This window comes from Hypanus sabinus, chromosome 8 (assembly GCF_030144855.1).
Source record: "Hypanus sabinus isolate sHypSab1 chromosome 8, sHypSab1.hap1, whole genome shotgun sequence".
NCBI lineage: Eukaryota > Metazoa > Chordata > Chondrichthyes > Myliobatiformes > Dasyatidae > Hypanus > Hypanus sabinus.
In genome coordinates this window covers 173,256,894-173,275,356 of record NC_082713.1, presented here as the reverse complement: position 1 = coordinate 173,275,356, position 18,463 = coordinate 173,256,894, and the positions used below count along the sequence as shown (strand labels likewise).

General features: G+C 48.2%; 1 protein-coding gene across 5 annotated transcripts in view; it reads right to left on the bottom strand.

Annotated features, from left to right (window-relative positions):
* Positions 1–18,463, bottom strand: part of btbd11b (BTB (POZ) domain containing 11b) — a 176,078-nt gene that overhangs the window by 11,442 nt on the left and 146,173 nt on the right. For 4 of the 5 annotated variants that reach the window (XM_059978598.1, XM_059978597.1, XM_059978599.1 and 1 more), the window contains 2 exons: positions 11,097–11,202; positions 6,437–6,539 (listed from right to left, as the gene is read on the bottom strand). In XM_059978598.1, coding sequence (XP_059834581.1) covers positions 6,437–6,539; positions 11,097–11,202 — 209 coding nt within the window. The remainder of the gene's footprint in view (positions 1–6,436; positions 6,540–11,096; positions 11,203–18,463) is intronic. The other variant, XM_059978600.1, reaches the window with a different exon arrangement.

The following is an 18,463-nucleotide window of genomic DNA, read 5'->3' as shown; positions in this document are numbered from 1 at the left end:
TCTGGTATGGTGGGGGGGAGGGGGTCTACTGCACAGGAATGAAAGAAACTGAAAAGAAAAATCTAGTCGGCTCCATCTTGGACACTAGCCTACAAAGTACCCAGGACATCCTTAGGGAGCGGTGTCTCAGAAAGGCAGCGTCCATTATCAGAAGGGCAGTGTCCATTATTAAGGACGTTCAGCACCCAGGGCATGCCCTTTTCTCACTGTTATCATCAGATAGGAGGTACAGAAGCCTGAAGGCACACACTCAGCAATTCAGGAACAGCTTCTTCCCCTCTGCCATCCGATTCCTAAATGGACATTGAATCTTTGGACACTACCTCACTTTTTTAAAAAACATACACAGTATTTCAGTTTTCGCACGTTTTTAAAAATCTATTCAATATATCTATACCATAATTGATTTACTTATTTATTATTTTAAATTTTATTTATTATCTTTCTTTTCACTACTAGATTATATATTGCATTAAACTGCTGCTGCTAAATTAACAATTTCACATCACATGCCAGTGATAATAAACGGAATTCTGATTCTGAAAACGTGGGGTATATAATTAGTGTAGATCACAGGAATCATTCCCACCACCTGCATCAGAGGTCAATAAAATGAGGGCACACTGGGGGATAGGATGTTTCGAGGGGATGTGAGGGGGGATGATTTTCACACAGGCAAGTAACTGCAACACACAACCGAGAAGAGTGGAGGATCAGACACTGAGAGTGACACACTGCCGGAGAGAGTGGGGATCAGACACTGACAGTGACACACTGCCGGAGAGGGTGGGGGATCAGACACTGAGAGTGAGACACTGCCGGAGAGAGTGGGGATCAGACACTGACAGTGAGACACTGCCGGAGAGAGTGGGGATCAGACACTGACAGTGACACACTGCCGGAGAGAGTGGGGATCAGACACTGAGAGTGAGACACTGCCGGAGAGAGTGGGGATCAGACACTGAGAGTGAGACACTGCCGGAGAGAGTGGGGGATCAGACACTGAGAGTGAGACACTGCCGGAGAGAGTGGGGATCAGACACTGACAGTGAGACACTGCCGGAGAGAGTGGGGATCAGACACTGACAGTGAGACACTGCCGGAGAGAGTGGGGATCAGACACAGACAGTGACACACTGCCGGAGAGAGTGGGGATCAGACACTGACAGTGAGACACTGCCGGAGAGAGTGGGGATCAGACACTGACAGTGAGACACTGCCGGAGAGGGTGGGGGATCAGACACTGAGATGAGACACTGCCGGAGAGAGTGGGGATCAGACACTGACAGTGAGACACTGCCGGAGAGAGTGGGGATCAGACACTGACAGTGAGACACTGCCGGAGAGAGTGGGGATCAGACACAGACAGTGACACACTGCCGGAGAGAGTGGGGATCAGACACTGACAGTGAGACACTGCCGGAGAGAGTGGGGATCAGACACTGAGAGTGAGACACTGCCGGAGAGAGTGGGGATCAGACACAGACAGTGACACACTGCCGGAGAGAGTGGGGATCAGACACTGAGAGTGAGACACTGCCGGAGAGGGTGGGGGATCAGACACTGACAGTGACACACTGCCGGAGAGAGTGGGGATCAGACACTGACAGTGACACACTGCCGGAGAGAGTGGGGATCAGACACTGAGAGTGACACACTGCCGGAGAGAGTGGGGATCAGACACTGACAGTGAGACACTGCCGGAGAGGGTGGGGGATCAGACACTGACAGTGACACACTGCCGGAGAGAGTGGGGATCAGACACTGACAGTGACACACTGCCGGAGAGAGTGGGGATCAGACACAGAGTGACACACTGCCGGAGAGAGTGGGGATCAGACACTGACAGTGAGACACTGCCGGAGAGAGTGGGGATCAGACACTGAGAGTGACACACTGCCGGAGAGAGTGGAGATCAGACACTGTGAGTGAGACACTGCCGGAGAGAGTGGGGATCAGACACTGAAAGTGACACACTGCCGGAGAGAGTGGGGATCAGACACTGAGAGTGAGACACTGCCGGAGAGAGTGGGGATCAGACACTGACAGTGACACACTGCCGGAGAGAGTGGGGATCAGACACTGACAGTGAGACACTGCCGGAGACAGTGGGGATCAGACACTGACAGTGAGACACTGCCGGAGAGAGTGGGGATCGAACACTGAGAGTGAGACACTGCCGGAGAGAGTGGGGATCAGACACTGAGAGTGAGACACTGCCGGAGAGAGTGGGGATCAGACACTGTGAGTGAGACACTGCCGGAGAGAGTGGGGATCAGACACTGAGAGTGACACACTGCCGGAGAGAGTGGGGATCAGACACTGACAGTGAGACACTGCCGGAGAGAGTGGGGATCAGACACTGACAGTGACACACTGCCGGAGAGAGTGGGGATCAGACACTGACAGTGAGACACTGCCGGAGAGAGTGGGGATCAGACACTGAGAGTGACACACTGCCGGAGAGAGTGGGGATCGAACACTGAGAGTGAGACACTGCCGGAGAGAGTGGGGATCAGACACTGACAGTGACACACTGCCGGAGAGAGTGGGGATCAGACACTGAGAGTGAGACACTGCCGGAGAGAGTGGGGATCAGACACTGACAGTGACACACTGCCGGAGAGAGTGGGGATCAGACACTGACAGTGAGACACTGCCGGAGAGAGTGGGGATCAGACACTGAGAGTGAGACACTGCCGGAGAGAGTGGGGATCAGACACTGACAGTGACACACTGCCGGAGAGAGTAGGGATCAGACACTGAGAGTGAGACACTGCCGGAGAGAGTGGGGATCAGACACTGACAGTGAGACACTGCCGGAGAGAGTGGGGATCAGACACTGACAGTGACACACTGCCGGAGAGAGTGGGGATCAGACACTGAGAGTGAGACACTGCCGGAGAGAGTGGGGATCAGACACTGACAGTGACACACTGCCGGAGAGAGTGGGGATCAGACACTGAGAGTGAGACACTGCCGGAGAGAGTGGGGATCAGACACTGACAGTGACACACTGCCGGAGAGAGTGGGGATCAGACACTGACAGTGACACACTGCCGGAGAGAGTGGGGATCAGACACTGAGAGTGAGACACTGCCGGAGAGAGTGGGGATCAGACACTGACAGTGACACACTGCCGGAGAGAGTGGGGATCAGACACTGAGAGTGAGACACTGCCGGAGAGAGTGGGGATCAGACACTGACAGTGAGACACTGCCGGAGAGAGTGGGGATCAGACACTGACAGTGACACACTGCCGGAGAGAGTGGGGATCAGACACTGAGAGTGAGACACTGCCGGAGAGAGTGGGGATCAGACACTGACAGTGAGACACTGCTGGAGAGAGTGGGGATCAGACACTGAGAGTGAGACACTGCCGGAGAGAGTGGGGATCAGACACTGACAGTGAGACACTGCCGGAGAGAGTGGGGATCAGACACTGAGAGTGAGACACTGCCGGAGAGAGTGGGGATCGAACACTGAGAGTGAGACACTGCCGGAGAGAGTGGGGATCAGACACTGACAGTGACACACTGCCGGAGAGAGTGGGGATCAGACACTGACAGTGAGACACTGCCGGAGAGAGTGGGGATCAGACACTGACAGTGACACACTGCCGGAGAGAGTGGGGATCAGACACTGAGAGTGAGACACTGCCAGAGAGGGTGGAGGATCAGACACTGACAGTGACACACTGCCGGAGAGGGTGGGGATCAGACACTGACAGTGACACACTGCCGGAGAGAGTGGGGATCAGACACTGACAGTGACACACTGCCGGAGAGGGTGGGGGATCAGACACTGACAGTGACACACTGCCGGAGAGAGTGGGGATCAGACACTGACAGTGACACACTGCCGGAGAGGGTGGGGGATCAGACACTGACAGTGACACACTGCCGGAGTGAGTGGGGATCAGACACTGACAGTGACACACTGCCGGAGAGGGTGGGGGATCAGACACTGACAGTGACACACTGCCGGAGAGAGTGGGGATCGAACACTGAGAGTGAGACACTGCCGGAGAGAGTGGGGATCAGACACTGACAGTGACACACTGCCGGAGAGAGTGGGGATCAGACACTGACAGTGAGACACTGCCGGAGAGAGTGGGGATCAGACACTGACAGTGAGACACTGCCGGAGAGAGTGGGGATCAGACACTGACAGTGACACACTGCCGGAGAGAGTGGGGATCAGACACTGTGAGTGAGACACTGCCGGAGAGAGTGGGGATCAGACACTGAGAGTGACACACTGCCGGAGAGAGTGGGGATCAGACACTGACAGTGACACACTGCCGGAGAGGGTGGGGATCAGACACTGAGAGTGACACACTGCCGGAGAGAGTGGGGATCAGACACTGAGAGTGACACACTGCCGGAGAGAGTGGGGATCAGACACTGACAGTGAGACACTGCCGGAGAGAGTGGGGGATCAGACACTGACAGTGAGACACTGCTGGAGAGAGTGGGGATCAGACACTGAGAGTGACACACTGCCGGAGAGAGTGGGGATCAGACACTGACAGTGAGACACTGCCGGAGAGAGTGGGGATCAGACACTGACAGTGACACACTGCCGGAGAGGGTGGGGGATCAGACACTGAGAGTGACACACTGCCGGAGAGAGTGGGGATCAGACACTGAGAGTGACACACTGCCGGAGAGAGTGGGGATCAGACACTGACAGTGAGACACTGCCGGAGAGAGTGGGGATCAGACACTGAGAGTGACACACTGCCGGAGAGAGTGGGGATCAGACACTGACAGTGACACACTGCCGGAGAGAGTGGGGATCAGACACTGACAGTGAGACACTGCCGGAGAGAGTGGGGATCAGACACTGACAGTGAGACACTGCCGGAGAGAGTGGGGATCAGACACTGACAGTGAGACACTGCCGGAGAGAGTGGGGATCAGACACTGAGAGTGAGACACTGCCGGAGAGAGTGTGGATCAGACACTGACAGTGACACACTGCCGGAGAGAGTGGGGATCAGACACTGACAGTGAGACACTGCCGGAGAGAGTGGGGATCAGACACTGACAGTGAGACACTGCCGGAGAGAGTGGGGATCAGACACTGAGAGTGACACACTGCCGGAGAGAGTGGGGATCAGACACTGAGAGTGACACACTGCCGGAGAGAGTGGGGATCAGACACTGAGAGTGACACACTGCCGGAGAGAGTGGGGATCAGACACTGACAGTGAGACACTGCCGGAGAGAGTGGGGATCAGACACTGAGAGTGACACACTGCCGGAGAGAGTGCGGATCAGACACTGACAGTGAGACACTGCCGGAGAGAGTGGGGATCAGACACTGAGAGTGACACACTGCCGGAGAGAGTGGGGATCAGACACTGAGAGTGACACACTGCCGGAGAGAGTGGGGATCAGACACTGACAGTGAGACACTGCCGGAGAGAGTGGGGGATCAGACACTGACAGTGAGACACTGCCGAAGATAGTGGGGATCAGACACTGACAGTGAGACACTGCCGGAGAGAGTGGGGATCAGACACTGAGAGTGACACACTGCCGGAGAGAGTGGGGATCAGACACTGACAGTGACACACTGCCGGAGAGAGTGGGGATCAGACACTGAGAGTGACACACTGCCGGAGAGGGTGGGGATCAGACACTGACAGTGAGACACTGCCGGAGAGAGTGGGGATCAGACACTGACAGTGACACACTGCCGGAGAGGGTGGGGATCAGACACTGAGAGTGAGACACTGCCGGAGAGAGTGGGGATCAGACACTGAGAGTGACACACTGCCGGAGAGAGTGGGGATCAGACACTGACAGTGACACACTGCCGGAGAGAGTGGGGATCAGACACTGTGAGTGAGACACTGCCGGAGAGAGTGGGGATCAGACACTGACAGTGACACACTGCCGGAGAGGGTGGGGGATCAGACACTGAGAGTGACACACTGCCGGAGAGAGTGGGGATCAGACACTGAGAGTGAGACACTGCCGGAGAGAGTGGGGATCAGACACTGAGAGTGAGACACTGCCGGAGAGAGTGGGGATCAGACACTGAGAGTGACACACTGCCGGAGAGAGTGGGGATCAGACACTGACAGTGAGACACTGCCGGAGAGAGTGGGGATCAGACACTGAGAGTGACACACTGCCGGAGAGAGTGAGGATCAGACACTGACAATATTTCAGAAGAGTCTGATTAATACTAGAATCACCCGGGTTCCATGCAACGTGTTGAGAAATGGGATAAATATTTGTGAAAGCCCGCTGGTTAGTGTGGATGTGGTGGACCGAATGAGAATGGTCTGATTATGTGCTGTATTGTACTCCTCTCGGAAGTCAGTAGCACTGCAGGGTACAAGTTCTCATCGTCTTTCCTCCTGCAGCAGTACTGGTGCCACTCACAAATCTTCCTCCAGAACACTCGTGGAATGTGTTACCTTGGCGAGGCAGTGTAGAGGAGCACACGGTGGGCATAGAATGGCTTCCCCTCCACCAGGAAGGTGATATCCGACATCTCCTTGTTGTTCAGGAAGTGTGAATCTACAAACACAGAGCAGATGAAATGACCAGGGGCTTGAGGAAGCATAACACTCCAGGAATGGAGGCCATCCTGTCCCTAGGTGGCTGCACCCAGCACTGTCCTCAAGCTGTTTTAACCTGCATCCCTCCCATTCCAGAAATTACCCAGCGCCGCTGGGAAACTGTTCATTTCCCACAGGCTACTGGGGTCTGAATTCACATCTTAATGAAAGAAATTCCTTCCATTTCAGTCTTAAATAGCAGAAGCTCATTCATCACAAGTTAGGTGAATAGCGACCCAGCCTGCGTTCTGACCACTTAGCAATGGAACATTCCTGCCAACATCCTATGGATTTCTGAGAGAAACATCCTGGGACAATCCCCGGGGACATTCTCTGTACTGCCTAAACATTCCAGGACCATTCTCCAACTGTCCAGGACGTCTTCCTAATGCCCGATACCCCAGACCATCTCTCAGCAGACCAGGACACCTCCCCAGTGCCCTGAAACCCCAGACACCCACTGTATGAACACCCTTCTCTATCCCCCGCAATAACGTTTTACCTTACATATGCCATTGCCTCCCTTATTATTAACTCTGCCTGTAGCAGCCGTGGTTTCCTCCGAACAATATTGAACAGTCTCTCACACAGTGGGGTGAGGTAGTAGAGGCATAGGAGAGGGCCATAAACAGGTCAGCTCTCCACTGAGATTTTACTTTGCCCAGGAAAATATTTAATTTAGTTAACATTAAACACTTTTATTAAAGTTAGCCTCAACTTTGCTCCCACTACCCTCGAGGCAGAGGCATAGGCGCAATTACTTTTGGTTTTGGAGTCACAAAACAAATGTGGCGAAGAGGCATTTTTAAAACAAACTCAAGACAAATACCTACCTGTTGAAGCACAGTGATTGTTTGAATTAAAAAATAAAGCAGTGCAGCACATGTTCTTCAGAAGAGAAGTCATGACTGAGTTTTAAAACAAGGCAGAAAATGGACAAGTTCATGAGTTCGTGGACATGAGTACTGGGTGATAATAATCATAAATTAAAAACAGTAGAAATGGCTGGCTACATCTGAATAATAGACGCATTCATTATACAACAGATAACTGGATTTCATATACTGAATGGATTGAGCAGTATTTTAAAGCAAATAGAATAGCCAATGAGAAGCGAATGACAACTTTGCCGACTGCATTGGATTTAAAGGCATACAATTTGCTTAGTTTGGTTGCTACAACCAAATCAGCTGAATGATTTTTGCTGATATCATGAAAGTAATGCAGGACATTTAGAACCAAGACCATGGTTGACTGCGGAACACTGTAGGTTTCATAAGTGGAATCAAAAGGATGGGAAATCCATTTTAGCGTATGCGGCTGAATTAAAGAAGTCATCTGACCATTGTCTGTTCGGTAATGAGCTTAATGATATACTGAGAGATCATTTAGTTTGTGGAATCTTACAAGAAAATATTCAAAAATAGCTTCTAATTGAATCAGTGAATTATATTTAAAAGATAAGTTGAAATTGTTGTTTCAATGGAAACCACAGACAAAGATGCAATTGAGTTGCAGTGAAAGTGAGCATGAACAAAACTGTAGTGTGACAAGTCTGATAATGGTGAGAGTGACAAGATAGGCTATCCTCGAGATTTGCAATATGAAAACAAACAATAGTCAAGCAATATGGTTTACATCATAGTAAGTGGGAAATTTATTAAAATGGATTTGGGTTATGGCTCGGCTATTTCAGTCATTCCACAAAATGAGTTTGAACGGCATTTCAAAGATACTGAACTGAAGTTATGGATATCTAACTAAGAACTTATACTGGAGAAAAGTTAAATCCTGTGGGAATGACATTCCTAACTGAAATACAACAACCGATAAGCCACATTGTTCTTGTATGTGGTAAAAGCAGCCTGACCAGCATTGTGGGGATGTGAGTGGCCAAGCCAACTACAACCTGATTGGAGATCCATCCAGCATTTGCCAGCCACATCCCCTGTAACAGAGTCAACTGAAAGGGAATTAAGGAAGGTACTGGATGATGCCACAACTGTCTGCATACCATACACCATGAACCTTTGCCCAACAGGGGACAAATAGGTGTTGCTGCCAACCTCCCTGCCAATCCCCTTGGACCAAGGAAGGACCATGCTGCTCAGAGGAATCATGAAAGTAATGAAAGCAGCGGTCCAACTACAGTTTTTGTAGGAAATATTTATGAGAAAGCTTCCGATATGTTATCAAGCACTTGCTTGTGAAATGTGGCTTGGTTTTAAGCTGGAAAAGAGTTCAAGAAGACTAAGGAGAGTTGCAAGCATTCATCTTTTGTTAGCATAAAGAACCAGAGATTACTCTGCATGCTGTAAGATTATTTAATGAACTCCAGGTGAGAGACAAAAAGCTGCTTGTAAAAGTAGACCAAAGACCAAAGCCCAGCTAGATGAATGGAAGGCTAAAATGGAGTCAATGAAGATACAAGAACATGGGATTTGTCAGATGATATTGTGGATGAGGAAACCAAGAGGGGAGATTAGATTGTAAAGGGAGCATCCTCACCACATCCACTCTATCAAGGCCTTTCACCTATCGATAGGTTTCAATGAGGTCCCCCTCATTCTTCTGAGTTCTAGTGAATACAGGCCCAGAGCCATCAAGTGCTCTTCATATGACAAGCCATTCAATCCCACCATTTCCAACCATTGTTAGGACTTCCTTATGCCAACCGCCTCTGATATCAGGTGATGGCACATTTCGCGCAGTCGCTTGTTCTGCCATGGCCTCTGGCTCTGGATGTCCCCTGCCTGCTGTCTGAAGTACTCTCCTAGCAGGTTGTCCTTAGAGGCCATCTTCTTGACATACTCATGGATGTTTCACATTTCTTCCAGGACTGTGGCCTTGACACTTCTAAGTCCCGGCCCTCCTTTATTCCGGTGAGTGTACAGTCACTCGAGGTTGGACCTTGGGGGGAATCCTCCATGTATTGTTGGTAGTTTCTGGGTCTTGATGTCAGTGGCTTCCAGGTCATTCCTTGGCCAGCACACTACTGCGGCTGGGTATCTGATAACTGGTAAGGAAAATGCATTGATGGCTTTCATCTTATTCTTCCCATTCAGCTGGCTTTTTTAGGACCCATCTCACTCTTTGGAGGTATGTGGATGCTTCCAGGTATTTGTAGCTCTTTTGAACATCTATAGATAGTTGAGATGCACTCTATATTGAGTTGGAGCTTATAGCGAAGCAGGAAGGGGTGTTGTATATTTAATATTTCTGTAATATTTGAGTAATATTGTAAATATATTGCTTAATTAAGCATTATTTGTTGTTTATCTAATTATGGCTATATGTAGAAATCCGTGAACTGCATACGTCACAATGCTACTACCTGTTACATAAAACTAAGTTAGACTCACATTCCCAGCTCTGTCCAATTTTTCTTGCAATTACTTTTTATGTTCTGGAGTTACGGTACCTCCTCTCTGATTGTAGCAATGAGAAGATGGAATAATGCCCTTGCTTTTATTTCTGTTTTCTGTCAATGTGACTTCCCCAGCGCCCACTACACCACTCCTGTTATAGCCACTGATAACATCAGCCCTCCAATCAGTGACTTCTGCCCCCAACATCCCAATTACAGCTGGTTCTAATCCTGCTATTGGGTTCCAATCCTGTCACACTCAAACACTGCAGTTTCCCTTCCTCTTCCCCACAACCTCACAAAGCAAGTATGTTTGTACAAGCATGGGGTTACATCACATTGGGAGCCCAGCAGAGGGTTAGATCAGAGGATGACTAAGACATAGGAGCAGAATTAGGCCATTCTGCCCATTGAGTTTGCTCCTCTTTACATCCTTACTTTTATATTCTAGTCATCTCAAAATGAATGCTATCATTACTTTTGCCTTCCTCACCGCCGACTCAAACTACAAGTTAATCTTTAGGGAATCCTAAACAAGGGCTCCCAAGTCCCTTTGTAAGTTGGAGTTTTAATCTTTCCGCCCGCTTAGAAAACAGTCTTTCTTCTGCTTTTGCTCCTTCTACCAAAGTGCAAGACCATACGCTTCACTGAGCATAAGCAAGACACTGTATACCATCTGCCGCTTCTTTGCCTATTCTCCTAATCTGTCCAAGTCCTTCTGTAGCCTCTCTATTTCCTCAACACTACCCACGCCTCCACCTATCTTTGTATTGTCTGCAAACTTGGCCACAAAGCCATCAATTCCGTCATCCAAATCATGAAAAGCAGTCCCAATACCAGCCCTTGTGGAACATCACTAGATACTAGCAGCTAATCAGAAAAGGCTCTCTTTATTCCCACTCAATGCCTCCTGCCAGTGAGCCAATCTTCTATCTTCACTGTTTTCCATAGATGCTGCTGATGTGCTGTGTTCCTTCAGTATTTTGTGTCTGTCACTTTGGATTTCCAGCATCTGCAGATTTTTCCATTGTTATGAATGCTTTATCCATGATGACACATGCCAACTCAACTTCGTTACAATTAACACAATAATCAGACTATTGGAAACAAGAATACAGCAGGGTAAATGTCAGTGAACCAAGTACGTACCCAAGCGAGCAATCTGTTTCTGTTTGATATCTGTGAACTTGGGGATTGGGTATGGGCTGTAGCACTGAGTGAAAATTGCTGCCAACTGCTGACTGATGGCTTCGTTCTAACATCAGAGAGAAATCAGAGTGAGACTGAGTGAACGCAGCAATGTCCCTGCAATATATCTTAATGAAAGCACTGCCAACTCCTCCTTGATAAGGATCCACACCAGGTTCCTAAGACTGCCACCAGGAACCAGGGCATGTAGACTGGGCAGCACAGCAGTAGAGCAGTTAGTGTAACATTATACCACCAGAGTGCAATTCCTGCCTCTATCTGTACAGAGCTTGCATTGTTTCCCTGTGACCACATGGGACTCCTCCAGGTGCTCTGGTTTCCTCCCACAGTCCAAAAACGTATTAGTTCAGTGAGTTGTGGGTGTGCTATGCACTGGAAATGTGGCTACATTTGCAGGCTGCCTAACAAAACCTTCGCTGATTTAATTGGCACAAAATGATCCATTTCACTGTATGCTTTGATGTACATATAACAAAGTTAATCAGCTAATTTCTCATTACCTCGAATCCCCAGTACAGACAGTCATGTGAAGCCATGTGGTTTGTGAAATTGGACATGTCACTTCTCTACTCTGGAGTGGATCTCTGCTGCCATAACACCCAAGCTGCCTCTCTGCTTCAACCACCAAACTGTCTCAAACTCTGTTCACCCAGTATTGTGTTTTCTTGTTAGCCACCAGTAGATTGTGAAATTCTAACCCTCCATGTTGAAAGCCTCTCTGCCTCATCTCTCCCTCCCTCTGCAATCTCCTCAGGCTGGAATCCCTGACCTCAGCACTCCTGCTATCTGCTTCTTCCTCCACAAAATTCCTTCCCATCGCTCAATGGTCCAGAAATCCCTGCCCAAACCTCTCCACCTTGTGCCTCCAAAAAGCTCCTTAAAGTGGACCTCTCAAAGTTTTTGATCACCTGCCCCGAATATTTCCCTGTTATGGACTAAAACCATTGTACACTACAGACCCTGCAGACCATGACATTTTGCCAAACTTTTAACCTATTCCAAGATCAATCTCACTTTTTCCTTTTGTATATCCCTCCATTTTTCTATCATCCATGTACCCATCAAGTGTTTCCTAAATGTCCCTAATGTATCTGCCTCTACCACCACCTTTGCAAGTCATTCCATACACCCACCACTCTGTAAATAAAAACTTACCTCTGACATCCCCCATCTCTGTACTTGCCTCTAAAACCCTAAAATTTATGTCATCTTGCATTAGTCATTTCAACCCTGGGAAAAAGTCCCAGATCTGTCCACTCTATGCCTCATATTATCTTATACACCACTGTCGAGTCACCTCTCATCTTCTTTCACCCCAAAGAGAAAACCCCTTGCTCACCTATCCTCATAAGACATGCTTCCTGATCCAGGCAGCATCCCCTGGTAAATCTTTGCACCGTCTCTAAAGTTTCCACACCCTTCCTATAATGAGGTGGCCAGAACTGAGCACAATATTCCAAGTGTGGTCTAACCAGGGTTTTATAAAGATGCAATATTACCTCGTGGCTCTCGAACTCAATCCCCTGACTAATGAAGGCCAACACAGCACATACCTTCTACCAGCCTATCAATGTATCGTTCTCATCCTGATGTTTGTGCACCCTACAGGAGGTCCGGGGTTCTAAATATGGTCTTTATTCTATCTGCACACATTTTTTAAAAAATCTATTTTCCTTTTTTTTTGGCTACTGAATCATAATTACTTCGTTTTACACCCAACATGTCCCCTGAATATGCTGCAGCCTTGTAAAATAAAAACAGGAAATGGTGGGAACATTCAGCAGGTTAGGTAGTGTCCAAGTGACAGAACAAGAATTTAAATTGCAGATCAATGGCCTTTCACCAAAGCTGGAGAGAGTGTTAGCAATAAAACCCTTATTTTGAAGTTGTATATGACATCAGTGAGGCCTAATTTGCTGTATTATGTCTAGTTTTAGTCACCTAACAGAAAAGATGTAAATAAGATTGAATGAGTGCAGAGAAAATTTACAAGGATGTTGCCAGATTTTAAATACCTGAGTAGGTTAGGACCATTCCCTGGAGTGTAGGAGAATGAGAGGAAATTCGATATACAAAATTATAACCTTGCGATAGACTGGCGTCCTATCCAGGGAGGAGTCTCGTACTCTCAGTTGCTTCACGCCACGGAAATGGCTTAAGCACCGGCCTGATGAGCTTATAAGGCTTGGGACAGACTTTAACTTTTAACTTTTATATAAAATTATGATGGATATAGACAGGATAAATGCAAGCAAGCTTTTTCCACTGAGGTTGGGTGAGATTAGAACTAGAGGTCATGATTAAAGGCAAAAGGTGAAAAGCTTAAAGGGAATGTGAGGGGGAACTTCTTCACTCAGAGGGTGGTGAGAGTGTGGAATGAACTGCCTGCGGAAGTGGTGGACGCAGAGCTGATTTCAACATTTAAGAGAAATTTGGGTAAGTCCATGGATGGGAGGAGTATGGAGGGCTATGTCTAGGCACAGAGTCAATGGGACTATGCAGATTAATAGTATGGCACAGACTAGAAGGGTCTTTTTCTGTATGGTAGTGTTCTATAAAACATCTGGATGATTGGGAAGAGGCTCCAGGATATGGGCCAGGAAAAAGTGATTGTGCTGCTGGGAGAGAGTGGGGAAGGGTAACGAAAGGCAAGGCTGGGCTGGTGTCAGCCAGAGCAGAAAATCAATACCTGACCCTGCCAAGCAGAATGAGAAGACAGCTTGAGCAACAGTTTAGAAGGACTGGTTATCAGAAGTTTAGTCCCAGTAGCTCCAATGTGTCTGATGTTTCCTGAGGTCAGGCTGGGGTTCATTGGAACAGGGAGAAGTACAGATGAGAGTGAGTGAACGACTGGAAATTGCAGAGCAACATGCACGAAATGCTGGAGGAACTCAGCAGGGCAGGCAGTTTAACTGGTCCTGATGAAGGGTTTTGGTTCTAAACGTCGACTGTTTAGTCCTGCCTGCCGACGTTTTGTGTGCTTTCTTCTGAATTTCCAGCACCTGCAGAATCTCGTGTGTTTAGGGAAATCTGGTGATGGACAATATGAATCCCGGGGTCACTGATCCACAAAGTGATCCCCTGATGTACCTTTGGCTTCTCTAGTGTGGGAGAATTCACTGCTTCTTCCAGAGTATCTGTCATTGGAGAGAAAGGGCCCAGGTGTAGTTATGGGGGGGGGGGTTAGTAGAGACCCCAGGAGAGGGATGGGGTGTGATTGAACCATGGAGGGAATGTGTGAAAGCTGCTGTTTGAAAGAACAAGAGAGGGCCTGACAGAACAGTACAGGCCCTTCAGCCCACAAGTTATATAACCCTCCCCACAATCAATCTAACCCTTCTTTCCTTACACAGCCCTCCATTTTCCTGTCATCCATGTGCCTAACTAAGGATTTCTTAAATGTCCCTAACATATCTACCTCCACCACCACCCCTGGCAGTGCATTCTATGCACCCATCACTCATGTAAAAATAAACTACCACTGAAATCTCCCCTATACTCTCCACCAATCACCTGAAATGGATGTCCTCTGGTACTGACCATGTCTGCCCTGGGAAAAGTCTCTGGCTGTCCACTCTATTTGTGCAATTTATCTTGTACACCTCTGTCAAGTCACCTCTCACCCTCCTTCACTCCAAAGAGAAAAGCCCTGGCTCACTTAACCCGCCCTCATAAGACATGTTCCCTAATCCAAGCAGCATCCTGGTGAACCTCCTTTGCATCCTCTCTAAAGCATTCACTTGACAAAACTCAAAGGAACAGCAAGGAATCTTTAACTATCATACTAAATGCTACAGTCAATGAGTCGGGCAAGGGTATTAGTCAGTCAGAAAAGGGTGCTGGCTCCAGACTGTAACCCAATCTCCTCCCAGTGAAATAGCCAGAGAACATGTCTTGTGGGAGAATCTGGATCCACACTGAGGATGGGAACTCAAAGTCTCTTCCTTAATGGGGGACAGGGTGAGTGTTTGAGTGTTGGTGGGTAGACACTCCATAAAGCAGGGTGGTGGAAGATTAGACACAAGGTGAGGTTACAGTCAGATCGGCCACACACCTACCCAACAGTGGTGTAGCATTGAAGGGACATGTGTGCTGTTCTTGATTCCCATCGACAGTGTTCCTGACCCAACAGTGGGGGAACGAGGGTGTAATGAAAGGTTATCGGGAATTTGCAAATTCCTAACAATCTGACATTCCACCCTTGTTCCCCAAAACCCAGCGAGTGCCCCCAGCTTAGCCCGAGTCACACCGACCGCTCACACTCTGCCCCTCCTGGTCTTCTCCACCACACCCCCTTCCCAGGGTGGCCACACACTGTTGCCCCACCCCGCCATTTCTTTTTATTGATTTCTCTGACTGAAGCCTCAAAGCCTCTAAATCTCCACTCCATCAATGGCCACGGTGCTTGCCCCTGCCTTCCTTTAGTCTGTTCTTTCTAATCAATCCCAAATGCCATTTGGTCACTGGCGAAAGCTCTGGGGAAAAAACACTGCCATGAGTTGCTGCCCTTTCATACTCAATCAGCATACCCGGGTGAAATTCCTTCCTCTCACAATTGGTCGCTGGTCAGAATGGCATGCACAGTCCGGGAAGGGTGGGGGGGAGCAGTTCAGCGCAGTTGGGATGGTGTGGACACTCCAGGAGGGGATGAGGATATTGCAGCAAGGGACGTGGTGTGGACACTGGGTGGATGGTGGGGATCAATGCAGAGGAGGGGAATGGGGGCAAGTGGTGTTGGGGTATGGACATTCTGGGAAGGGGGGAGTGGTGCAGGGATAGGAATGGCCTGTGACTCGGAATGGGAGGAGAAGAGGGGAACTGTGGTGACAGGGGATTTGTTATTTAGGGGACCCAGAAAGGAGGTTCTGTGGGCAAAAATGAGATTCCCAGTTGGTATATTACCTCCCAGGTGCCACCGTCTGGGATAACTCAGATTGAGTCCTCAGCATCCTTATGTGGGTGGGTGAAGAGCAAGAGGTCGTGGTCCATGTAGGTACCAATGATATGAGTAGGTCAAGTGATGATGTTCTGCAAAGTGAGTTCAGGGAGTTAGGTGCTAAGTTAAAGGGGAGGACTACCAGGGTTGTGATCTCAGGATTACACCTGTACCACATGCTAGTGAGGCCAGATTTAGGAAGATTATACAGTATAAAATGTGGCTAAGGATTTGGTGTCGGAGGGTGGGCATAAGATTTTTGGATCATTGGGTTCTCTTTGAGGGAAGGTGGGACCTGAAGAAGGGACGGTTTATACCTGAACTGGAAGGAGACTAATATTCTAGTAGGAAGATTTGTTAATGCTGTACAGAGTGGATTAAACTAGAATTATAGGAGGATGGAAACCAGAGTGCCAGAACAGTTAGTGGAGGCAGACATTATTAAGATCTCAGATAAAGGTTGACCATGGTGTGACTGGTGTCCTGAGCTGCGTATATTTCAATGTAAGAAGCATCGTAGGAAAGGCAGATGAGAGAGCATGGATCAAACCTGGTATTATGATGTTGTAGCCATTAGTGAGATTTGGTTGCAGGAAGGTCAGGACTGGCAGCTCAATATTCTGGATTCCATTGTTTTAAGACATGACAGAGCAGAAGGGGTTAAAGGAGGAGAGATGGCATTAATAGTCGGGGAAAATGTCACAGCAGTGCTGTTGGGACAGGCTGGAGAACTTGACTAGTGAGGCATTATGGGTGAACTGAGAAATAAGAAAGTTATGACCATGTTAATAGGGCAGTATTACAGAACCAAGTGACCCAAAGATAACAAGTGTAGGAAACCTTGGTTTTCAAGAGATATTAAGGCACCAGTTAAGAGAAAAAGGAGGTGCATAGCAGGTATATGCAAGTAGGAACAAATGAGGTGCTTATGGAGTACAACAAATGCAAAAGAACTCTTAAGAAATCAGGAAGGCTAAAAGAGGACATGAAGTTGCTCTAGCAGACAAGGTAAGGGGAATCCCCAGGTATGTTAAGAGCAAACAGCATACCTAAAGTTTCTCCAGATACATAATATGTAAGAGGATGGCAAGGAGTGGATATCAGACTGCTGAGAAACGATGATGGACAGGTAGTAATGGGGGAAGAAGGAAATGGCAGAAGAACTGAATAATATTTTACAACAGTTTTGACTATTGAAGACAGTATGGTGTCAGGGGTCGTGAAGTGTGTGAAATTACCGTTGCTGGGAGAAGGTTCTTGGGAAACGGAAAGGTCTAAAGGTAGCTAAGTCACCTGGACCCTGGTGTACACCCCAGGGTTCTGAGAGAGGTGGAGGAAGACATTGTGGAGGCGTGTCAGGGCTGCATAAAAAGGGCAATGACTGAGGGTGATTGAGATTTCAAAGGCAGTGTTTTGCTGCAGTTTATCTGATTTGAGCAGCGACCAATCAGTAAGGATTCTTCCAGTAAGATGGGAGTGTGTTGCAAACACAGCAGCCTCTCAGGAGCTGACCAAAGGTGCACTTTTCTTTTTAAAATGTATTTTTTCTGATCTTAAGACTATACTGGACTCCAAGAACAGGTACAGCAGGTAAACCACAATCTGTTCATTGTACAGAGCTGTCAGTTGGGGGAAGGAGGAGTCGATGGTCGACCAGAGGAAAGCTCGAAGGAGCTGACCTGGGTGCAGACCATGGCTGTTGCTGGCTACTCAAAGACATCGGAGTTGCTGCATGAAAGCAGCATGCAGCGCAACCATGAGTGACTGTCTTGACTGCAGTGCCATTCTGACAATGCTGGAGGCGGTGTAGCGTGGAGTCTGAGGTCGGTTGGGAGCTGGCCTCGCCCAACAGTGCTGCCCTACAGTGTTTCACTGGCAGAAGGTCAGGCTGGATGCCAGGAGCTGTACCATCAATTTGCATGTTGCTCAGGACTTGGACTATACATGTGATTTCTTGCGTAACAATGATTGTGTGTGTTTTTTTATCTCCCTCACTATTTTGGATATATGTTATGCACCTAGGCCCCAGAGGAATGCTGCCTCGTTCAACTGTATCCATGTACAGTCTGAATGATAATTAAACTTGATTTGTTTGATTAGAAAGGGCCAATAAGAATAATTAGTGCAAGCAGAGAGGCCATTATTAGAGCAGCCATTCATTTGGAGTGTGCCAGTGTTTAGAGTGACCTTGGCTCATCAGGCTAAGGTGAAGTCAGGTTTGGATGAAGTAAACTGCCTTGAAAGTTACTCTTTCACTGTTCTTATTTGTTCATTCCACATCTGTTAGAGCATCGTAGGTTAGTGAGAAGATGGCTCTTTAACATCTTTCTCTTGTGTGTTACCAAGCTTCTCCACAACGAGATTGAAGACA